The 19,888-nt window shown below is 35.7% G+C and overlaps 1 protein-coding gene across 1 annotated transcript in view; it reads left to right on the forward strand.

The window, feature by feature from the left end:
• The window catches only part of LOC107577306 (lipoma HMGIC fusion partner homolog), a 28,689-nt gene extending 12,422 nt beyond the window's left edge, over window positions 1–16,267 (forward strand). Inside the window, exons 3-4 of the mRNA XM_016263398.1 lie at window positions 15,267–15,365; window positions 16,145–16,267. Of these exons, the coding sequence (XP_016118884.1) occupies window positions 15,267–15,365; window positions 16,145–16,263 (218 nt within the window). The 3' untranslated portion in view covers window positions 16,264–16,267. The remainder of the gene's footprint in view (window positions 1–15,266; window positions 15,366–16,144) is intronic.
• Window positions 16,268–19,888: the final 3,621 nt, after the last annotated feature.

The following is a 19,888-nucleotide window of genomic DNA, read 5'->3' on the forward strand; positions in this document are numbered from 1 at the left end:
TGAATGCCAAGATTTATGATGGAACTCAGTGCTGACATTTTGGTCTAGGCAACTGCTCACCCCAACTGCTTTATTAAAGGGATATTTCCCCCCAAAAACTATCATGTCTTTCCAAACCCATGACATTGTTTCTTCTGTGGAACACCAAAGAAAAGCTTTAATAGCACAAACCAGTTGGAGAAAGAATAGTTTTGTAGTGCCTTGCTATTTTACTCTAATGTTCCTTATTGGCCTAGTTCAAAGGTTAAACCTAAAGCAGGAGCGAAAGGGTCGTCTGGAGACCAGTCACCCTTTATTGCCTTCTCACACGTTGCTGTCATGGAATTTTAGTCATGCTCTGTCTCAGTCTTTTGGTAAAAGGATTTTGAGAAGAACAAGAAGATGGTTTTGAGATGGACACACATCTCTGTGTTCAAAGTAAATCTTGTTAGGTCAGGTTTGTTTTTGTTAGTGGTGCAAGGACACTCTAAATTAGCACTCTAGGTTTTTCTTCAAATTTACTTTACCATTTTATTTTACAGGTCCCTTTTGTGTCCACGCTTTGTTGGCACCTTTTCATGCAGACTTTAACAAACAGCAGCTAATTCATCACGAAAGCTGCCAAAAAAGCCAGTCAGCTGTGGAAAATTCCATCTGTAACAGCAGGTCCGAGTCTGTGCACATCTTTCTCTGTTTTCACAGTGTTGGGTTTTGACAAGACAGGACTGCACTTCCTGGCAATAAGCCTTGATTGGACTGCATATACATCCACCTGCCTACATATAGACACAACAGGATGTCAGAATTTTTAGAAATAGATGTAATTACTATGAAGAGTTCCAGATTGTAAGTATATGAGTTTTGGAACACTCTGTCTACACTCTGACCAGTTGACTTGGCAACCCAGAAGTCAACAATGACATGACGAGCCCTGGCAGCAGTAACCCTTCATCCCTGGCAGGCCACTTCACAGATAGCGCTCTGGTAATTGAGATGTAATTTGCCCAGTGTAGTTATATATAGATTAAAAAGTGCTTGGTGGAGAAAGTCAGATGAGGAGAAGACAAACTTTTTTTATGTGCTAGAACTTCCTCCTTTAGTGGTTTACAAACATTGTACGCCTGAAGCACTTATTTTCTTTACTACGGACAAGTGGATAGATTTGTTTTCACTCATTTTTAGGAAAGTCTTCAAATAAACCAATGAGTTACAAGAGATCTATGGATGCCTCAATTTTTAAAATCACAGATAATTGTGTTTTGCCTAATACGTGATAAATGTTGTGTGTTCTTCTAACACAAAAAAAATTGTGTTCTAACACACTGTCCCAGTCTCTAGCTGTGCACTCTTATTTTTTTGGCGAGCTTTATGACTGAAGACGACTTGTTGTTGCAGGTTCGATAGACCTACTGTGCTTGATTTGAAAGCTATTGATTTTCCATTTTGTAAGTGTGCTTTAATTATATTGTAAGAAACTAAATGCAAAAAACATCTCACTTGATATTGGATTTGAATCATTAAAAAGACAGGCTGCATTGGTAATGTTATACTTACATTGATTTCTTTAGGAAAGAAGTAGGAGACGAACAGGAGTCAGTGGGGTGGAGAATAATAAAAAAAAACAGTGTTCTTCAATGTTCTTTTCTCAGCTTATGATTGACTTCATTCAGTCTATTCTGGCTCAACCCACTGAAACTGTAACACACTGGAACACATTTAGATAATTTTTTATGGAAACTGGACAGTGATAGTAATATTGTGAAATATATTTACAATTAAAAATATTTTCTAACAAAAATTATTTTTAAAAATCATTTATTCCTGTGATGTCAAAGCTTGATTTTCATCAACCATTACTGCTATTTTTCGAAGTCACATGATCTTTCAGAAATCATTCTTACGTGATGATTTGGTGCTCAAGAAATTTTTCACATTATTATCAATGTTGAAACAGTTGTGCTGCTATTTTTATGGAATCTGTAATACTTTTTTCAGGATTCTTTGATGAAAGTTCAACAGAACAGCATTTTTTTTTTTAAATAGAAATATTTTGTAACTATATGAATGTCTTGCAACTTTTGATCAGTTTAGTGTATCCTTGCTGAATAAAAATATTAATTACATTTTTTTTTTAAATCCTATTGCCACCAGACTATTCAGTTTTATTCACCCAAAAATGGAGCTCAGATGTACTTGTTGGTCTATTTGTCAAGTGTACTAAATGCATGCACTAAATTAATGACTGACCATTGCAACATGTCTCGCTGCATCTTGCATCAAAAGCACTATGCTTTTTAAGACAAGACATGTTTAACTTTCTCATTTCGCCAATTATTTGAGAGTCTATTATACTGCTCAGTTGTAGTTCGGTAGCAAAAAAAGGAGAGTCATGGTCACCTTCACAAGCAGAAAAAAAGGACACAGTATTGATCATGACGGGACACAGATCAATAGGAAGATAATCACACTTGACCCCAGTGCCTGTGACCTGTAAGAGGGCATGCATGGTCCTTTGTGCTGATAAAAATGTATAGAGGCGAAGTAAAAAAGTTTTTTATTTTATTTTGTTTTTTATTATTTTGTGTGTAGAGCAGGGAAGGTAGTGTAGTTTTAAGGGGGGATGACAAGAAGTCATAGTCTGTTCTTGGAACTCCTGGTACAGCTGTCACAGCACAATGTGACAGCCTAGTATGTCAGCGTAGGACGACCTATGATGGACGATTTTTCTCGAGCGCACCCCCCCACACACACACCAATTCTTCACATGAGTGGTGGACTATAAACTAGAGATTTAATTTCCTATTTGGCAGTCTCTCCATGATTTGCAACCAGGGTTTTCTGTCAGTAAGAGTGTGTGCATTTTGCATCTTTTTAGTGGTGCCTCATTGGGGTAAGGGATTTTAACAAACTGTTAACCATAAGTATTAAACATGTAACTTAAAACACATTAAGACTCATTACTAATCCCTAACTATATAGCTAATCCCATAACTAATACTTTAAATCATGCTGCTTAATATACATACATACATATACAGTGGGTATAGAAAATAATCTACCCCCTTTAAAATAATCACATTTTGTTGCTTTGCAGCCTGAAATGAAGCCGGACACAGTTTTTGTTTTATCCAGCTGCATTTACTCAGTGCAACTTATAACATCCAAGTGAAAGATATAACACCAACATGTCAGAAAAAAATAAATAAAACAGAATCACTGAGTTGGAAATAATAAATATTTAATAAATATTTGGAATTTAAAAAAAATATTTTTATGAATAAATATTTTATTTTATTTTGCCAATAAGTAAACGGCCAGAACAACCTGGCATCCACCTAGCAACGTGCTAAAATCACATAGAGAACCCTAGTATAGTGGCTTAAAAAAATGTAAAAATCGAATTAATGATTTATTATTAAGACCATTATCCTTGATACTCTGATAGCTTGAAACTCCTTGATGAACTCCCCTCTCCCCCAAATATCTAATTTTACTATAAACTATTTCCTTTAAATATTAAAGGTGCAATAGGTGATTGTCTTCAGAGACATTTTTTGTTATGGTGGTTGAAAGTGTCTTTACATCCAGAGAGCAATCATTAAATGTGGTCTAAATGTATTTATGTACTTATATATTCTGTGGAAGGCGTAGGACCAAGAAATGTTCGTCCAATCAAAATGTTCGGTCTGAACATTATGATAGGCTTTCCTACCTGCCTGTCAACATATGTATTTGCATACCTCTGCGCACCCTGTTCGCGCAGACAGGATACGTAATCAGAGCGTTCACGTATGCTGAGCAGACAGAGCGAGAATGGCAGGCAAACAACAACAACCTGACCTTCCTTCCTTCCTTGGTATTGTAGTATTGTTACTAACTGTACTATAAAGTTTTCTCACCAGTGAATGACACATAGTGTATTGTAGTAATGTTGTCTCTGGTTGTCTGGTCTGTGCACGTTCATGCGTTCAGGAGGCGTGGCTTTGGACGGCGATTTGCAGGGAGTGTGGGACGTATGCTTTCAGTGCTATCAGGCTTAAGTTAGCATTTTCCAAGATGTCCTACTGCATCTTTAATTTTCTTTTCCTCTTTCACACTGTTTGTCTCATCAACCTTTGCCACATCTTTGGAGTCCATGTTCTCGTCTTCACTAATGTTTCTGACGGAAAAATATTGCAGGTTTTATAAGCTGGGGACCAAAAGACACCCAATTCACCTCTATTGCTATGTATGGGTGGATTATTATTATTATGGCAGAGTATCAAACCTTGAATATTACACAGGGGAAAGAGAAAGCTAAATTGTGTAAGAGTATCTTGATATCCATCCCACTGCAATCCATTTCCCATGAGCTTAACTAGGATTTTCTTTCTCGCGTCCAAACTGATGATGACTCTACTTGTGATGCATGTCTCCTCAGCAGTGACCTTGAATTATCTTTTTTCCCCTCCTTTTAGTAGGTAACCGATTCTGATGAAGTGTAAATTACTCCTCACCTTTCTAATGTGGGACCTCACTTCACACTGGCATTTTTCATTGGAATGATGCTGAGAGTGATTTTTCACACATTTATGTACATGTTTTCCATAACTTCCTTTGATGTCATTTGTTCCTGTCTGTTTTTTTATCCTTCAGATTCCCGCTCCACTGCTCATCCATGATCAAAGCGCATTTTCTATTTCAAATCACATCTTGAAAGGGAGAAAAATATTAAAAGGGTACAGATTTGTCTACTTGGCAGAAACCTAACATGTGAGCTTAAATGCCATTTTAACAAAGTAAAAGGCAGGGAACATTTTATTTGAATTTGATTTTCAATTGCATTGAAGTTGTTTTAAAATATATAAAAATCCCATCTTGATATGCATAGACTGCTAGAAGTAAGCAGATTCGCAGGCCGATTTCTTTCCAAAAAGTGTAAACTCTGTGGCAAATTCAAAACATTGCTTTGTTTATTTGAGCAACCCAATCTGCTCAACCAATGGCATGAGTTTGGGGGCACAGCAATATGTTTGGCTGACCAATAGCAGATTGGTGAAACACTTTTTGGAAACAGTCTTTTTTTTTTTTGCAATTCTGTTTGGCAATTGGTGCCTCATATAACTCCTATTTAGAACAGATAATTCACCCAAAACTTATAATTCTGTCATCATTTACTTCATTTCTGTAATAATTTTTTTCCATTCTAAAAAAAAATCAAAGGGGTCCAAATTAGTTTGGGACCTCCTTGACTTTCATTGTATGGCAAAAACATTCTTCAAATATCTTGTATGTTTCACAGACAAAAAAATACAGGTTTGTAACAACATGAGTGTGAGTAAATCATGCTAGAATTTTTATTTTTGGGCGAACTATGCCTTAAACATAAAAGTTTCATGGGTAATGAATGAAGCTATTAACAGCTCTTTCTGAACATACGCCTTAGATACTCTCTCAGTCACTTAATATTTGATGACACGCTTCTAGAGCTGTGTCTAGAACAATGGAACTCTGTTCTTTTTCCCAGAACCTCTCGAGTGTCATTTTAGCATCTGGTATGGATAGAATTTGTGGGTCTTTTGGGAAGGTTCCTCCCATCAGTTCTTTTTCTCAATTCTCTCCTGCTGATTCCTGAATGACGTCGTCTCCTCTGTGTGGGAATGTACTATGTTGTAACTGCATCCAGATGTTTCCAATGTAGACTTCAACCAAACTCAAAAAAACCTCCCCTTCTCTCTAGGGTTAAAAAGAAAAGCAAAACTCAACATCTGCAAGAATGTTAGGTTGAAACTAGTGAAATCATTAGGGTGTCGAAAGGAAGCACTTCAGATCATAACCTGTTTCTGAAAGACACCCAGTCAGTGTGTGGGTTAGGACAACAATGCCTTAGTTTTCCCTATTTAAACCTCAATCCTAAATCCCATTCAAGAGTTTGTGGGTGGTCTGTGAAAGTCCTTTGCCTTCAGAAAATACTTGGTCAAATAATCAAAATGCATACTTTCAGAAGCAAGTATATTTATTTAAGAATAACAAAAATTAATTTCCTTCGGGGTTTAAAGAGATCAGTTGGTTTAAAGCCATACAAATTTGAAGTGATGTGAGGTTTGGTAGATGATGACACAATTTTCAGTTTAAAGCAAATAATCTGTGGAAGGAGCAACTCAAGTGGACTGACCAAATGTGAAACGAAAACCGATTCTGTAATATTTAACAGGAAGATGGTGTGAAATGTTGAATCATTCTCAACGGCCCCCTAATTTCAGGTTGAAGTTGGCTTTGATGGTCTGTATGGATACGCTCTTCCACCATATGCTGCCGTAATGGAGCCATCTGTGATCAGATCTTCCAACCAAGATGTCACACACTGATTTTAATGACAGGGGAAAGCATGAACATGGAGACCAGGGCTAGTCATATGAAGCCTTCAGGGCACCATTTTCATAAATGTCTCATCTAGATGACGAGTGACATTAAAGCCAAGAACCGTCTCTGTTTCAGGGCTGTCTGTTTCTTTAATCAGGAAGAGTTGTTGGGCACCAAATTATATTCTCAATGATTTTTCTGGCAAAATAAATGTAACCGATGTGATTGAAATCCTTTTTATTTGGCCAGTAAAGGGATAGCATGTGAAAATTAATATTATGTCATCATTTACTCATGCTTATGTCATTCCAAACCTGTATTACATACTTTCTCCTGTGCAACACGAAAGAAGATATTTTGAAAAATGTTGTAGCAACGAGCGTTGTCCTCCACTTTCATTAAATGGGAAAAAACAGATTAAATGTTCTTCAAAATATCTTCTTTTGTGTTCCTCAGTTGGCTTCGCTGATTTACGTGGCACCCCGCCTGGAGCCTCATCATCCCTCACAAGTGCTTGCTCATAAGGACATGAGTGGACTTTGTCTAAACTCGCAGACCTCACGTTGACCTGTTTGTCATGGCCTTTCATATTTGACCTGATACTCCCTCCTGAGAGAGGCAACAGTAGCATTGCTAATCGTCACACTACTTTTGCAGCTGCTAAGTTTGAACATTTCAGCAGTCATTAAAGTCTCTGAAATAATCTTTGATCAACAGACTGAATATCCATTATAATATTAACGAGTTTATCACCAGTTTCTTGCATTCAAACCATTATTTGGGAAAAAAATTGTCTGTAAGATGGCTAGATTAGATTGAGAACTAGCCTTGTTCCTAGTTTTTGGACATGGGCTATTTTCGTAAATGTGACTGTAGAATAATTTTGTTTTTGAAATATTCAATTATAATCATTCAGTTTGTTGTAGAAATTAAATACCTTGATTAAATAAAGCTTAAATAAAAATAAATATATTAGATAAACTTGATTAGAAATTAGAAATTTTGCCTTTGCAACTATCTCAAATAAAAGTTGAAGTACTAATATGACTAAAAATGAAATACAAATAAAGCTAAAAAGAAATATTTAAAAACATCTAATACAAATTTCAACAGCCCATAACAAAATTACTAAACTTAAAACTGAAATTAAAATGAATATAAGCTCATTTCAAAATTGTAATTGTATATAAATAATACTAAGGGTGTATTCTCACCAGGAAATTCCGCTATTTAGTTCACTTGCTTTAGTCCGGACCAAATACAATGTTGAGTTTTTAAGTTTGGTGCGGTTCGCTTTCACACTGCCCTTTTTGCAAGTGAACCAGAAATTCTAAACAAAACCACACATGTGCTAATGTCATCCATTCATTGGACAGAAATTCTCAAGCAGGGAAAAACAGGAAGTGCAAAAACAGGCTAATCATGGAGATCTTTCGTAGTGCAATTTTTATTCTTTTACTGATTTGGTGTTATCAGATGCTAACGCAATATGAAGAAACTTATGAGCATCATATGAGACAATGTCAGACGATGTTGTAATTACGACTTGCCGAAAATGAAATCTATAGATATAAAATACTTAAAGCACATCACAATGTTAGTTTAAACATTTAACCTATATAAATGTGCGCTATTAGGTGCATATCCAATAGTTTGTGCTGAGAGTGGAAGCTGAAACGCGCTTCAGGACATCAGTGGAAACAAATTAAATACGCCGTCATTTTTGCTCATAAAGGTAAGAATAATACATCGTTCGTAACTGTAAAGGGTCTATTTTTATTTGTGTGCACTCACAATATCAAGAAAATGCTATGCTTTTGTAAAATAAAGAAAACAAGTAGGATGCACTTGCTGTCTCGGTCTTGAACAGGAGCACTTCACAAAAATGAACCGAAACTCAGCGAATATTTTCCTTACAGACATGATGAATATATCTATATAATGCTGTAAATGACTACAAAACGAAATAATTCAAATCCAAAACAAAAACTCTTATTATTATGTAATCAGTAAAGATGCATTTCTTTCTAAAGGCGCGTCCAATGATGAGATGGCGAGTCAGGATCATCAACTTTATCTTCGCGACACTGACTCATGAAACACTAGTTTATTAATAAATAATTCAAATATCTCCTTACTATTTTCCCCTAACATTGTCATGGTCATTTTTGCGGCAAGCTTTAGCCTATTTAGCGTGCTAAACGTCACGTTGCTGTGCGCCAGGGTCACGAAAACTCACCATTTCTGCAATTGGGTCGGATCGAGGTCGGGTCATATTCACACCTTAAACAAACCAGAGTTTGTTTGGAAGCGGACCGAGACTACCTCTTCAGCTGGGTCTCGGTACGGTTGTTTGGTCCGCACCAGAGGGCGATTGCTGTATTCACACCTGTCAAAAACGGGGAAAAGAACTTGAGTTCGATTCAATCGATCCAAACAAGACAGGTGTGAATACACCCTAAAATAATACTGATTCAAATCCTTAACCTAAAGTATGAGCAATGATAAATGTGATGCTTGAGTTAGCTAGTAAATATATATTGCTATATCACCAAGTCAGCAGAGATATGTATCACTACATTAGTGGGCTGTCTATTTCAGTATGTGGCCCAGAGTATCGGAGCACATAACAAATGATCAGGCTGAGAGGCTCATCTTTAAGCCAGCGTAACACAATTCTTCATCCTCCCCAACCTTGGAGATGAGTATTTTTCTGAGGAGCATAGAGGCTATGTAAGTGGGTGGGCAGGAGAGAGCAGCAGTGCAGGCATGGAGCCAGCCATCTAGGTCATGAAAGAGCTCTATGATAAAATATCCCAAAGCCTGGAAAACCTGCCAGCTCCGTATGAATGCCTCCCTTCCATGAAAATGATGGTTATGTCAGGACAGCACACTCCAGTTCTGAGGAATGATGGCTTTCAGGGATAGAATGAGAACCAGCTGGTTCTCAATCAAAAGCGATCACAGCCTGCCAGGGCTTTTTAATAAAGAGGGGCAGATTTATGCCGACATCAAAGTGAGATGCTAGATGTCTGACATTGTTCGCCTACCCGGTGCCAAACTGTATGGAAGGGAAGAAAATGATCGATGATAGTAGTATTATCAAATATATGAAGAGTGCTTCTGAAGAAACTTCACACAAACCTTACAATTACATAACTTTCAAGGTCCCAAGGTCTACATAGACTTTGAATCATGGCTAGCATGTGGCATAATTTGACAAAATCAGTATTTTTGTTTGAGAAATATTGGCTTTGTAAAGCTGCTGAGTAAATTTTGCTTGCAGCTTATTGACCCAAATGGTTATGATGAATTACACATGAATGTGGAATTACTCATCTGGTGGTTTTTCAGGCAACATTTATTATTATTATTTTTATTTTGTTGTGTATCATTTATTTAATACAATTTAAGTGTGTATAATTTTATATTTCTATAATAGTAATTTGTATAATATAATAATAACAATAATAATAATACATTATTATTATTGTTTTGTTGTGATTTATTTATTTATTGATGGATCTTCAAGCCATGAAATGGGACTTCTGAAATAAAATGTTAAAAATTTTTGAGCAAAAGGGTTGGACTGATTAGCATGGCCACAGTGTTGAAAAAATGTAAGTGTATATAATATAATTGTGTTTTTATATAAAACATTTATAATAATAATAATTATTAGGGCTGGGTTTTGACACAAATTTCACGATTCGATTCGATTCTCAATCGCAAGCTTGCGATTCGATTCGATTACCGATTCAATATCGATTATTTTGGATAAATATCAGGTACAGTACATGCCAAATTTTCTCAAGGAAAAAAAAATCTCTCAACTAATGCTGTAAAATATTCATGAGAGTCAGTTGGTACTACATTACTATAATATTAAAGGTTAAAATTGACTGATTTGTTAAAATTACACTTAATTAAGTTTTTTAAATAATAAAGTTACAATTACATAATAATATTTCTACTTCAATTCATGTCATTAAAAACTTGGATTTATTCAAACATAAATTAAACATTGAAGAACAGTAACATTTATAATACATATGTTATATGGTGCATATATTTAGCAAAATGCCCTCTCTACAGTTTATTTTTCTATCTGACTAATGAGTTTATGGTCACCGAATATGTTTTTCTGAGGTAAATGTGACGTTACGTGACATTGTTTACAAACTGTTATATTGACGTCTTTGCACGGCTGAAACACTGATTGAACGATTACATGAGACAGGACACGGATTGTAAAGTTGTACTTTTTCTTTTAACTTACCTTCGAATGTTTAGTCATGTTTATTTTGTGCTGAAGCTGGTATTAATGTGGAGGAGATGATCAGCTTAGGTGCGCCTCGCGCTGCCGCATCTGTTGAACTGAGGCGCTACAGCGATCTGTCACTCCACATTAAACAGCGCCTAAATGGCATTTATTGTTTAAATACTGAAATACAATGGACAGAATTTGAAATCTGAGACTTTGTTTCATATTAAAAGTACCAAAGCACAAAGCTTATTGTGATATATTGGCTGGAAAGTGCCCTTCAATGTTCCGTCCATTAACTGAAAACAGGCTAGACTAATCGATTCTTGGGATTTAAGAATCGATTAATATCGAGATATCGATATTTTTTACCCAGTCCTAATAATAATAATAATAATAATTATTATTATTATTATAATTTATATAAGGTTCTTATAATCATGAATTGGACTTTTGAAATGGGATTTTCCCTGTTTTCTCCAGGTTCTGTTGACCTTTGTGGCCCAAACTCAGGAAGGGTCATGAAAAATTAATGTGGTGATAGAAAATGCCATGCAACTACAAATCTGCAGACCCTAATTACCATATTCCTATGATGTGGTATCCTTTCTTCTCACTTAAGACTTGAATAGACCGAAGGAATGGGATGACTGATTGCAGTGGAGATGAAAGTGGAATGTTTTGAGACTGTTGTCGGCTGTCAGGATAAGAGATATACATCTTATTGTTGTGTGCTGGAATGTTTACTGAATCCATAAGTGACTAGTACCCACTCAACCCTGGCAACAGATCTTTTGGATTGTAAATTCAAGTCATTCCTTTTAGATTATGCAAGCTCTTGAAGGTTGCAACTGCACCACTGTCCCTTCCTTCACAGTGTGGTTTCTGTTGTTTCTGGTAAAATACAGTATGAAGGCCCTATTTGTGCACTCACAGAAGAAGCTTGTGTAAGTAGCTATCAGAGCTGTTGCTCTTAGTGATAAGACAGTTGTCTCAGCTGTCCTGTCTCCACTGAAGACCGTGTTTTGGCGCTCTCATTTCCTGAGGTGTTGTCAGGATGTGTGAGCACTGTATAGTGTTGACAGTGGACCATCTGCTGTGTTACACAATAACTACAGCTGTGTGTGTTCACCAATAGAACACAACAGATTCCACTGTTTTCCCCTATCAGGGGTTGCAGTCCCTCGCCCTTTTTAAGTCTCCCAATTATTTTTAGATTAGTTTATGCTGTGAATTTTCTGTGTATATTTTATTCTTAGTTTGATTTATAGATTGCTAATGTAGTTCATATTGTTACATATTTAAATTACTATTTATTTTATTAAATGTGTATTTATAATAATTATTATTATTATTATTATTGTTATTATTAAATATTTTTTATTAAATTCTTATTCATTAAAATATATATATATATTTTATTAAATTATTTTACTACTAAAAGATACTAAATGAATAATAATGTATATTTTTAAAATTGGAAGTTTAGAATTTTTATTTTTTTTAAATAGAAAATTATTATTATTATTAGTAGTAGTAGTAGTAGTAGTAGTAGAATTAGTATTATTATCAGTTACTAAATTAAAATAACAATGCATCCATTGTGAGATATTTAAAAGTTTGGAATTTAAAAAATAAAAAAAAAATATTTATTTATAATAAATATTTAAATTCTTCTCATTTATTAAATTCAAAGCTTAAAAGTTTTTTTCTCAAATAAAATGTTTCTGGACTCCCAATCATTGGCATTGCCATGACGTGCGTGAGAAGATTGAAGTTGATCACAATTTTTGTGGCCTGATTGAAAATTCAAACCCTACCACTCTCCATGCAGGGAGAGAACTGTGTTTAGATGAGGGTTTAAAACAGGATTATGGGTTTCGGGTTAGAGCTTGATCTCTGTATATGAGCAACATGAGAATCCTTAGAGACACAATGCTCAGAAATAGCGCCTACTATGCTGAATTGTGTTCACCTATGCCTCTCTCACACATACTTTTCTCTATTTCAAATGTATGCATCTTTTCCTCTAAATATGTAGCAGCTGCACACAAGAGACTTTGTCCAGTGCACACAATGCCCTTTTCGTCCTGTTACTCAAACATGTATGATGTAAACACACACATTTTGTGAGATCATTACCTAACGAGTCAAACTTTCCGCATTTTTTTTTTTTTGCTTTGTTCCCTAGGTTAATTTTTCCGAGTCAAAGCAAAATTCCTTTTGGTTTCCTCATATTCTGAGCTCTAGTGCTGCTCAATCTGTTTGTTCAGGTCCAGTAATATACATTACTCGCATGCTCAACTCCTAATCATCAACTTTTATCTTTGACACAGTATTTTGTAGTGTAGGCCACCTAGTACATACTAGTTTTGTTGTGCACTCTACATAGTATATACTACATTAGTGCACACTTGGTTTGTAATGCAGTCTGTAGTTGTGTAGTAAATTTTTGTAGTGAATTCTACCGATTGCATACTAGTTTGGTTGTTTGCTCGGCCTAGTATATGCTACATTTAGTGCATACTTGTTTTGTAATGCATAGTGTCTTTCAAGCTAGTTCTGTAGTACATTTTTTTGTAGTGAATGCCAATGCACAGCACACTAGTTTTGTTGTGCAATCTACCTAGTATATGATACATTTAGTGCGTACCTGGTTTGTAATACATATACAATACAATACATTGTAATACATAGCGTCTAGTTCATTCTATTTATTTGTATTGAATTATACCTAGTCCATACTAGTTTTATAGGGTATACTGTTTTGCAGTACATATTATAAAGTGAAAATTATGGTCGTTTTCTAGAGCATATTTTTTATTTTAGTGTACACACTTCGACTAGCATGCAGTTTAATTAGTATACTCTGAATATGTGCTACAAACAGTTTAAGAACTTTCCTGATGCTAGTGGTAATATGAATTTGAAAGCGCAGTGCTGCATTCTACCAGAAGCCCGTTGTAAGCCATAGAGCTACTTTTTTTCAGAGTGTGAATGTGCCTCTTATTCACTTTATCACTGTCAATTTTCCCTCACTTTTTTAGTGACAAAAGGCCCTCCCTGTTTCACAGTACAGCAATGATCCTTTTTTGTCTTGGTCAAGGAGAACTCCTGTACTCGCAGACGCAACTTTACAAACCTCACCACACATGCTCGATCACACGCCAGGGTGAAATAAGTAGGCTATGGCTGCAATCTGTTGAAGTTAATTTCAGAATAATTCTGCATTCTTTTTACACTCTCACATACACATAATAACTAGCCCAATATCAACTTATCGATTACTCATTCATAACTTCTCTGATTGCCTCTGAGAAACAGAAGTATAAGCACGTAAAAGCTTATTTCTCTTCCCTTTATTTTATTCCTTTGCAGTTTTGAGCTCTGAAGTAGAATGCCATTTTTGTAAGTGTCTGACTCAATGTAATGGATTTTCAGGCCTGCTTGAATTGATGGAGGGAACAGGAGGCATTTGAAGAATTTTAAAGGCAATGAGAAGTATTGAAATTTCTGACAAGGAGTAAGTCCTACAGAATTGGGATACTAATGCCAGAATCTAGGCTTTTTAATATATCAAAGAATGTCCGTGACACAAGTACAAATGAAAGCACATCATTCCAAAAATAAACTGTTTCTGGGCTTTAGCTTGTGCGGCAGTGAGGGAGTGTTCTTTGTGTTCAGTCCTCTTTCCTTTCATTATCTCAGACAACAACTGCGCGGCACACAGACAACTTGAGATGATAACACACCCATCATTTGTAACCAGACACAAAGAGAACCAAGCATTACATAATACACATAGGAATGTGCACTAAAATTTTTATAATATATTACACAATATTACTGTTCACTGTATGATCAAATAAATGCAGCTTTGGTGAGCATAAGATACTTTCAATTTTTTTTTTTTAATCCTAATTATTCCAAACTTTTGACCAGTATTTTATTTTATTTTATTTTATGTATAATATAAATAATAATCTTATATAATATTCATATAAATATTATATAAATAATAATTCAAATATATAAATATATAGAATTCATAATCACAAAATATTCACTGAAAAAAAGAGCCTGACATTAGTGACCATAATGCAAAGCATCAGGGCAGATGAAGGCACATGCAGTTCTTTTTTATTAGGAAATGTTCTGGTAAGAATTTAGAGCTCACAGGAGAGGAGGAGCATTATTGAAACTACAGTTGTATATGTTTCTGGTGGGAATTACATGCCTGTTTATTTTCGCTGAATTGGTAAGAACATAAAAGGAAAAATATGAAAGAATTCTCAAGAAGCTCATTTATAAATAGCTACTTGCTGCATTTATTAGCATATTTTCATAGCTGTTTGGATCTTGAGCCCAGATGAAAACATGATTTGTGCTTTATCGTCTCTGCAGAGGTGTGTGTTTGCATTTGCGTGCGTGTGATAGAGTATCTGTGTCAAATGGAAAAAAACAAGTTAATGATCCTGCATTGTTTGCAGTAAAACAAATAATAGCTTTTCAGGCCAATGACAAAATGCGTGAAGTGCTGTTTTTCATGGCTATCGTTTATTTTTCAAGAGATATCATGCTCTTCTCCTCGCACAGCGTGAAACTATGGGAGCGTTTAGTCATGTTATAAAATGTACTTTTAGGTCTATTTGTATTCACAGTGTGTTTCATCTTTCTGCAGGGCTGCTGATCGGATCGGGATGTGCCCTGTACCCTTTAGGCTGGGACAGTGAAGAGGTCAGACAGACTTGCGGTAACAGCTCTGACCAGTTCGAACTTGGTACGTTGGTATATAGACAATTTCAGATTTTACTTTACAGCTATAACGCAAACTAAGAATGTACAAATATGACAATTTTACAGATAATTATATTACATATCAGTATGCATTTTATGAGACATAGTACAATTTATATACACTACTGTTTAAAAGTTTGGGGGTCAGTAAGGGTTATTTATTTATTTATTTTAAAAACATAATACTTTTATTCCACAAGGACACATGAAATTGATCAAAAGTGACAGTAAAGAAATGTTACAAAGAATTTGGACATCAAATAAATGCTGTTATTTTGCACTTTCTATTTATCGAAATAATTTTCCAAAAACTATTAAGCAGCACAACATTGATTCTTTAGCACCAAATCAGCATATTTTAAAGAATCATGTGATATCACAGGAATAAATTATATTATTAAATATATTCAAATAGAAAACATTATTATTATTATTGTAGTTGTTGTTGTTAATAAAATAGTAATACAATGTGCAGTTATTTTTATTATTATTTAAATAATAATAGTATTTCCAAATCACTGTTTTACAGTTTTTTTTAATCAAATATATATTATTTATAAAAGTTAAACGTAAAATATCACAAATATAACAAATAATAAAATATCGTCCTGTGCCATGGTTGAGTAAACATTTTATTTTATTTTTTTAAATAGGTAGGCAGATTGGAAATATAATGTAAACAATATATTGTGCCTCACATTATATTTTGAGTGAACATAATACATTTTGAGTATTAAATATTGAGGTTGATGTTTCCTTCAGGTTCTTGTGAGATCGGATGGGCTTATTACTGCACCGGGGCTGGAGCTGTGGTGGCCATGCTGTTGTGCACGTGGATGGCATGTTTCGCAGGGAAGAAACAGAAACACTACCCTTACTAAACATGTGGAAGACAAAACAACAGTAGAGGAAACCATAAACACCACATATATGGGCATGAATTTCATTCTCCGATTCAGAGAGAGTCTACATCCTGTGCACTTCCCAAACGCATATCATATACAAGGAGACGTGACTGAACAATTAACTTTACTTAATTTTTCCTACGACTGACCTTTGACCTGCATTGCCATCTTTTGCATTTAAAGTGGTGCCAGTAATATTAAAAAGGAATATATGTCAAACGACCTATTGACTTTTGTGTTCAGAAGGACTCTACTGTATTACTCTCATTTATCGTTGCTTTTTTATCGTGTTTGTGTAAGTACAGTCTTCTCTGTGGCTTAAGTTGTTGTGTTTTGGTATATTGTGTTATTATAATAACCTATTCTATATTATGCATTTCATTAATGTCCTGTTATTGCCTTCAATATCTCTGCTGCAATAATATACATCTCAAACGGACTGTGTATTTGCTAATCATTGTATGTTTGACAATATATTGTGACTGATATGATCTTTGACAACTTTTATATAACATGGATAAATGTCCATTATATTTCACTGCGTTTGTAAATAAATACTGTCATTTAAAAACTCGTTTGTTGAGGATATATCAACATTTATATTTAAAGGAACTATTTTTCAAATGCATGCTCATTTTGAGGGATTTTGTTAGTGTGTTTGTTTTTCATAATCACTTTTATTTAACTGCTCTAACAGAGACTCCGTAAACTTCATTCCTGATCTGCAGGATCTGTGTATTTTTAACCTGCGTGTATCTTTCTCTTTTGGAATGATGGATTGCCTGGTGTTAATTTCCTACAGGGTGATGCAGTGCGGAAGCGTTCGCCACTGGAATGCAAAACTGCAGGGATCCATGCTGCGGGAAGATGTAAAGGCTGATCAGAAGTTATTGACGATCTGCTGTTCCCATTTAGCACTATCAGCAAACCGTCACACACACACACGTGCTGCTGTCGTTTTAGGAATGCATATGCCTGCCTGGAGAAGATGAACTGTTACTGATAATCACAGCAGTTCATCAAACCTTACCCTGGTTTAATACTTGACTGAGTGGGGGAGAGTTCATAAAGTTTCCCCCTCAATTATGCTAAACCTGTCAGTGAGAAGGACAGGCCAATGGTGGAGAGCTACTGTAAATGTAAGACAACCGAAAATCAATGTCACACGTGGTGGAGTTTTGACAAATGTATTGCTTTGCCATGTTTTCAGCAAAAACAAGCAGAATCTGTCAGACTAATGGGAAAACAAGCTGTCTGTATGTATCAAGATCATTTCACCTCTGCTCTGTGATTCCCTCTTACCTCAATCATTTTGATGGATGATTTACTGTCACTACACCTGTATTGTCTTGAGTCAGGTAGATGTGTCTTTGGATAAGATGGTCAAATGTCTTTGGTTTTGGTCCTAGTATACATGGCAACACTGTATATTAGACCAGTAGTTCCCAACCCTGGTCCTGGAGGCACCCCAACACTGCACATTTTGCATGTCTCCTTTCTCTGCCGCACTAATTTCAGGTATTGGAGCAGGGGTGCCCAAACTCGGTCCTGGAGTGCTGGTGTCCTGCAGAGTTTAGATCCAACCCCAATTAGACACACCTGAACCAGCTAATCAAGCTCTTACTAGGCGTACTAGAAACCTCCAGGCAGGTGTGTTGAGGCAGGTTGGAGCTAAACTCTGCAGGACATCGGCCCACCAGGACTGAGTTTGGGAACCTCTGTCTTGGCGTCTCTACTAATTAGCTGATGACCTGAATCAGGTGTGTTTGATTAAGGAGACATGCAAAACGTGCAGTGTTGGGGTGCCTCCAGGGCCAGGGTTGGGAACCACTGTATTAGACAGTTTATTCTCAACTACCAAAATCCATTACGAACATCTATTTCACACAGAATGGCTTTAATTTGACCCAGATTCACTCTGTTGATATCTTGCCTCTATTTCCTGAAAAGTATTTAGGTCTGATGTGAACAGTAACAGACATACAGCAGGGTCACCAAATCCGACAAGGAAATGAAACATTACTGAAATCCGTTACCCCTCTCTGTTTCACACAGAATGGTTTGATGTTACCTAAACTCACACTGTTGATATCTAACCTCATTTATTTTATATCCTAAAAAAGCATTTTGGTCTAATGTGAACAGCAACAGACATAAGCAGGGTCACTAAATCTGACAAGGCAGTATTGAACATACCAATCTCCATTACCCTCCTCTGTTTCACACCGAACGGCTATAATGCCACCCAAATTCACTCTGGTGATGTCTAATCTTCTCTATTTTTTGCAGGGTCACCAAATCTGACAAGACAGTATTAAAAATTACCAAAATCAGAACACTGTGACCATCATATTCTGTGACCTTAATAGGCGCTGTTATTGATGGGCAATTTGAACTCAAGTTACATTTGAGTTCAAGATGAGTTCAGTACACAAACAGCAGTTGAAGGTGAAAGCTGTGCAGATGGTTTGTTTAAAAATGCTGGTCATTCATTTCATAAAGGCTTATCTGCTTGTCACGTTAGATTAAACGCGATGTAGTTGTTTGCAGTGTAGATTATTAGTGTGTTTCAGATAACCCTCACAGGGAGATGCAGGGGAGTCACCATCTCACAGGGAGTCAGATTTCGATTTTTGCAATAATATTTTGCCCTCATAGAAATTGTTTGATAGTTTGCAACTAGGTTTACTGTATAGATTAAATGTTTTTGGCTTGATGTTTAGTTAGTGCCATGTGGTTGTCATCAGTGGAATATGTGAAGCCTACTTGTTTCATTTTTTTTTTTCATTTTTTTTTCTCTTGTAACATCAGGACTGAATAACTTTTAATATTACATTTAATAACATGTAAATGCTAGCAGATATTAAGTAGCTAGATCCATGTCCATTTTATTGTCCACCATAGAAAACAATGCTTTCCATGGTCCATATCTACTTAAAACAGAATAACCAAAAAGTTACTTGATTATCCAACCAGATAAATTGGTTCCTTCTTGCCTCTGAATTCCAGGAAATGAGTCAAGACACACATTTATAGACAAGGTCGTAATTAACTAGCAGAAATGACCACACATGTGTGACAGACCTCACACAATGATGCAGTCAGCAGAATATCTCATGAATTAAATATTACATTAATTAAAGTGGAACCCCAGAGGGAAGCAATTTGAGATCACAGTTGGAGTCATAGCCTAACAGCTACAAGCTCCTTATTATTTACTCATTATCACACACTGGTATGAAGGCACTTTTCACAGTCATACTGTTCAAATGGGTTTCTAATAGAGCATCAAGACTGTGGAATCTTCTGCCATCTTGTGGCTGAATGTGATTTGCTATGCACTTGACCATGTGGAGGCCTTTTGGGAGAACAAATGAACTGAGTCCGAACTTCTGAACTGCATTCTGTAGGTATGCACGTGTGTAGAATATAAATATATTCATGACATGCTTGTCATCGTCTTATGCTCCGTGGCCTTAGAAATACTAACAAAAACCATGAAATGTACTTCTTTTTAGATAATTTCATACGGATAAAATCAAATATATAAACTATGCTGTAGGGATGGGCATATCGATCCTAAGTATCGATATATCGATAC

The sequence above is a fragment of the Sinocyclocheilus grahami genome, unplaced genomic scaffold, assembly GCF_001515645.1.
Source record: "Sinocyclocheilus grahami isolate Dianchi unplaced genomic scaffold, SAMN03320097.WGS_v1.1 scaffold32.1, whole genome shotgun sequence".
Classification (NCBI taxonomy): Eukaryota; Metazoa; Chordata; class Actinopteri; order Cypriniformes; family Cyprinidae; genus Sinocyclocheilus; species Sinocyclocheilus grahami.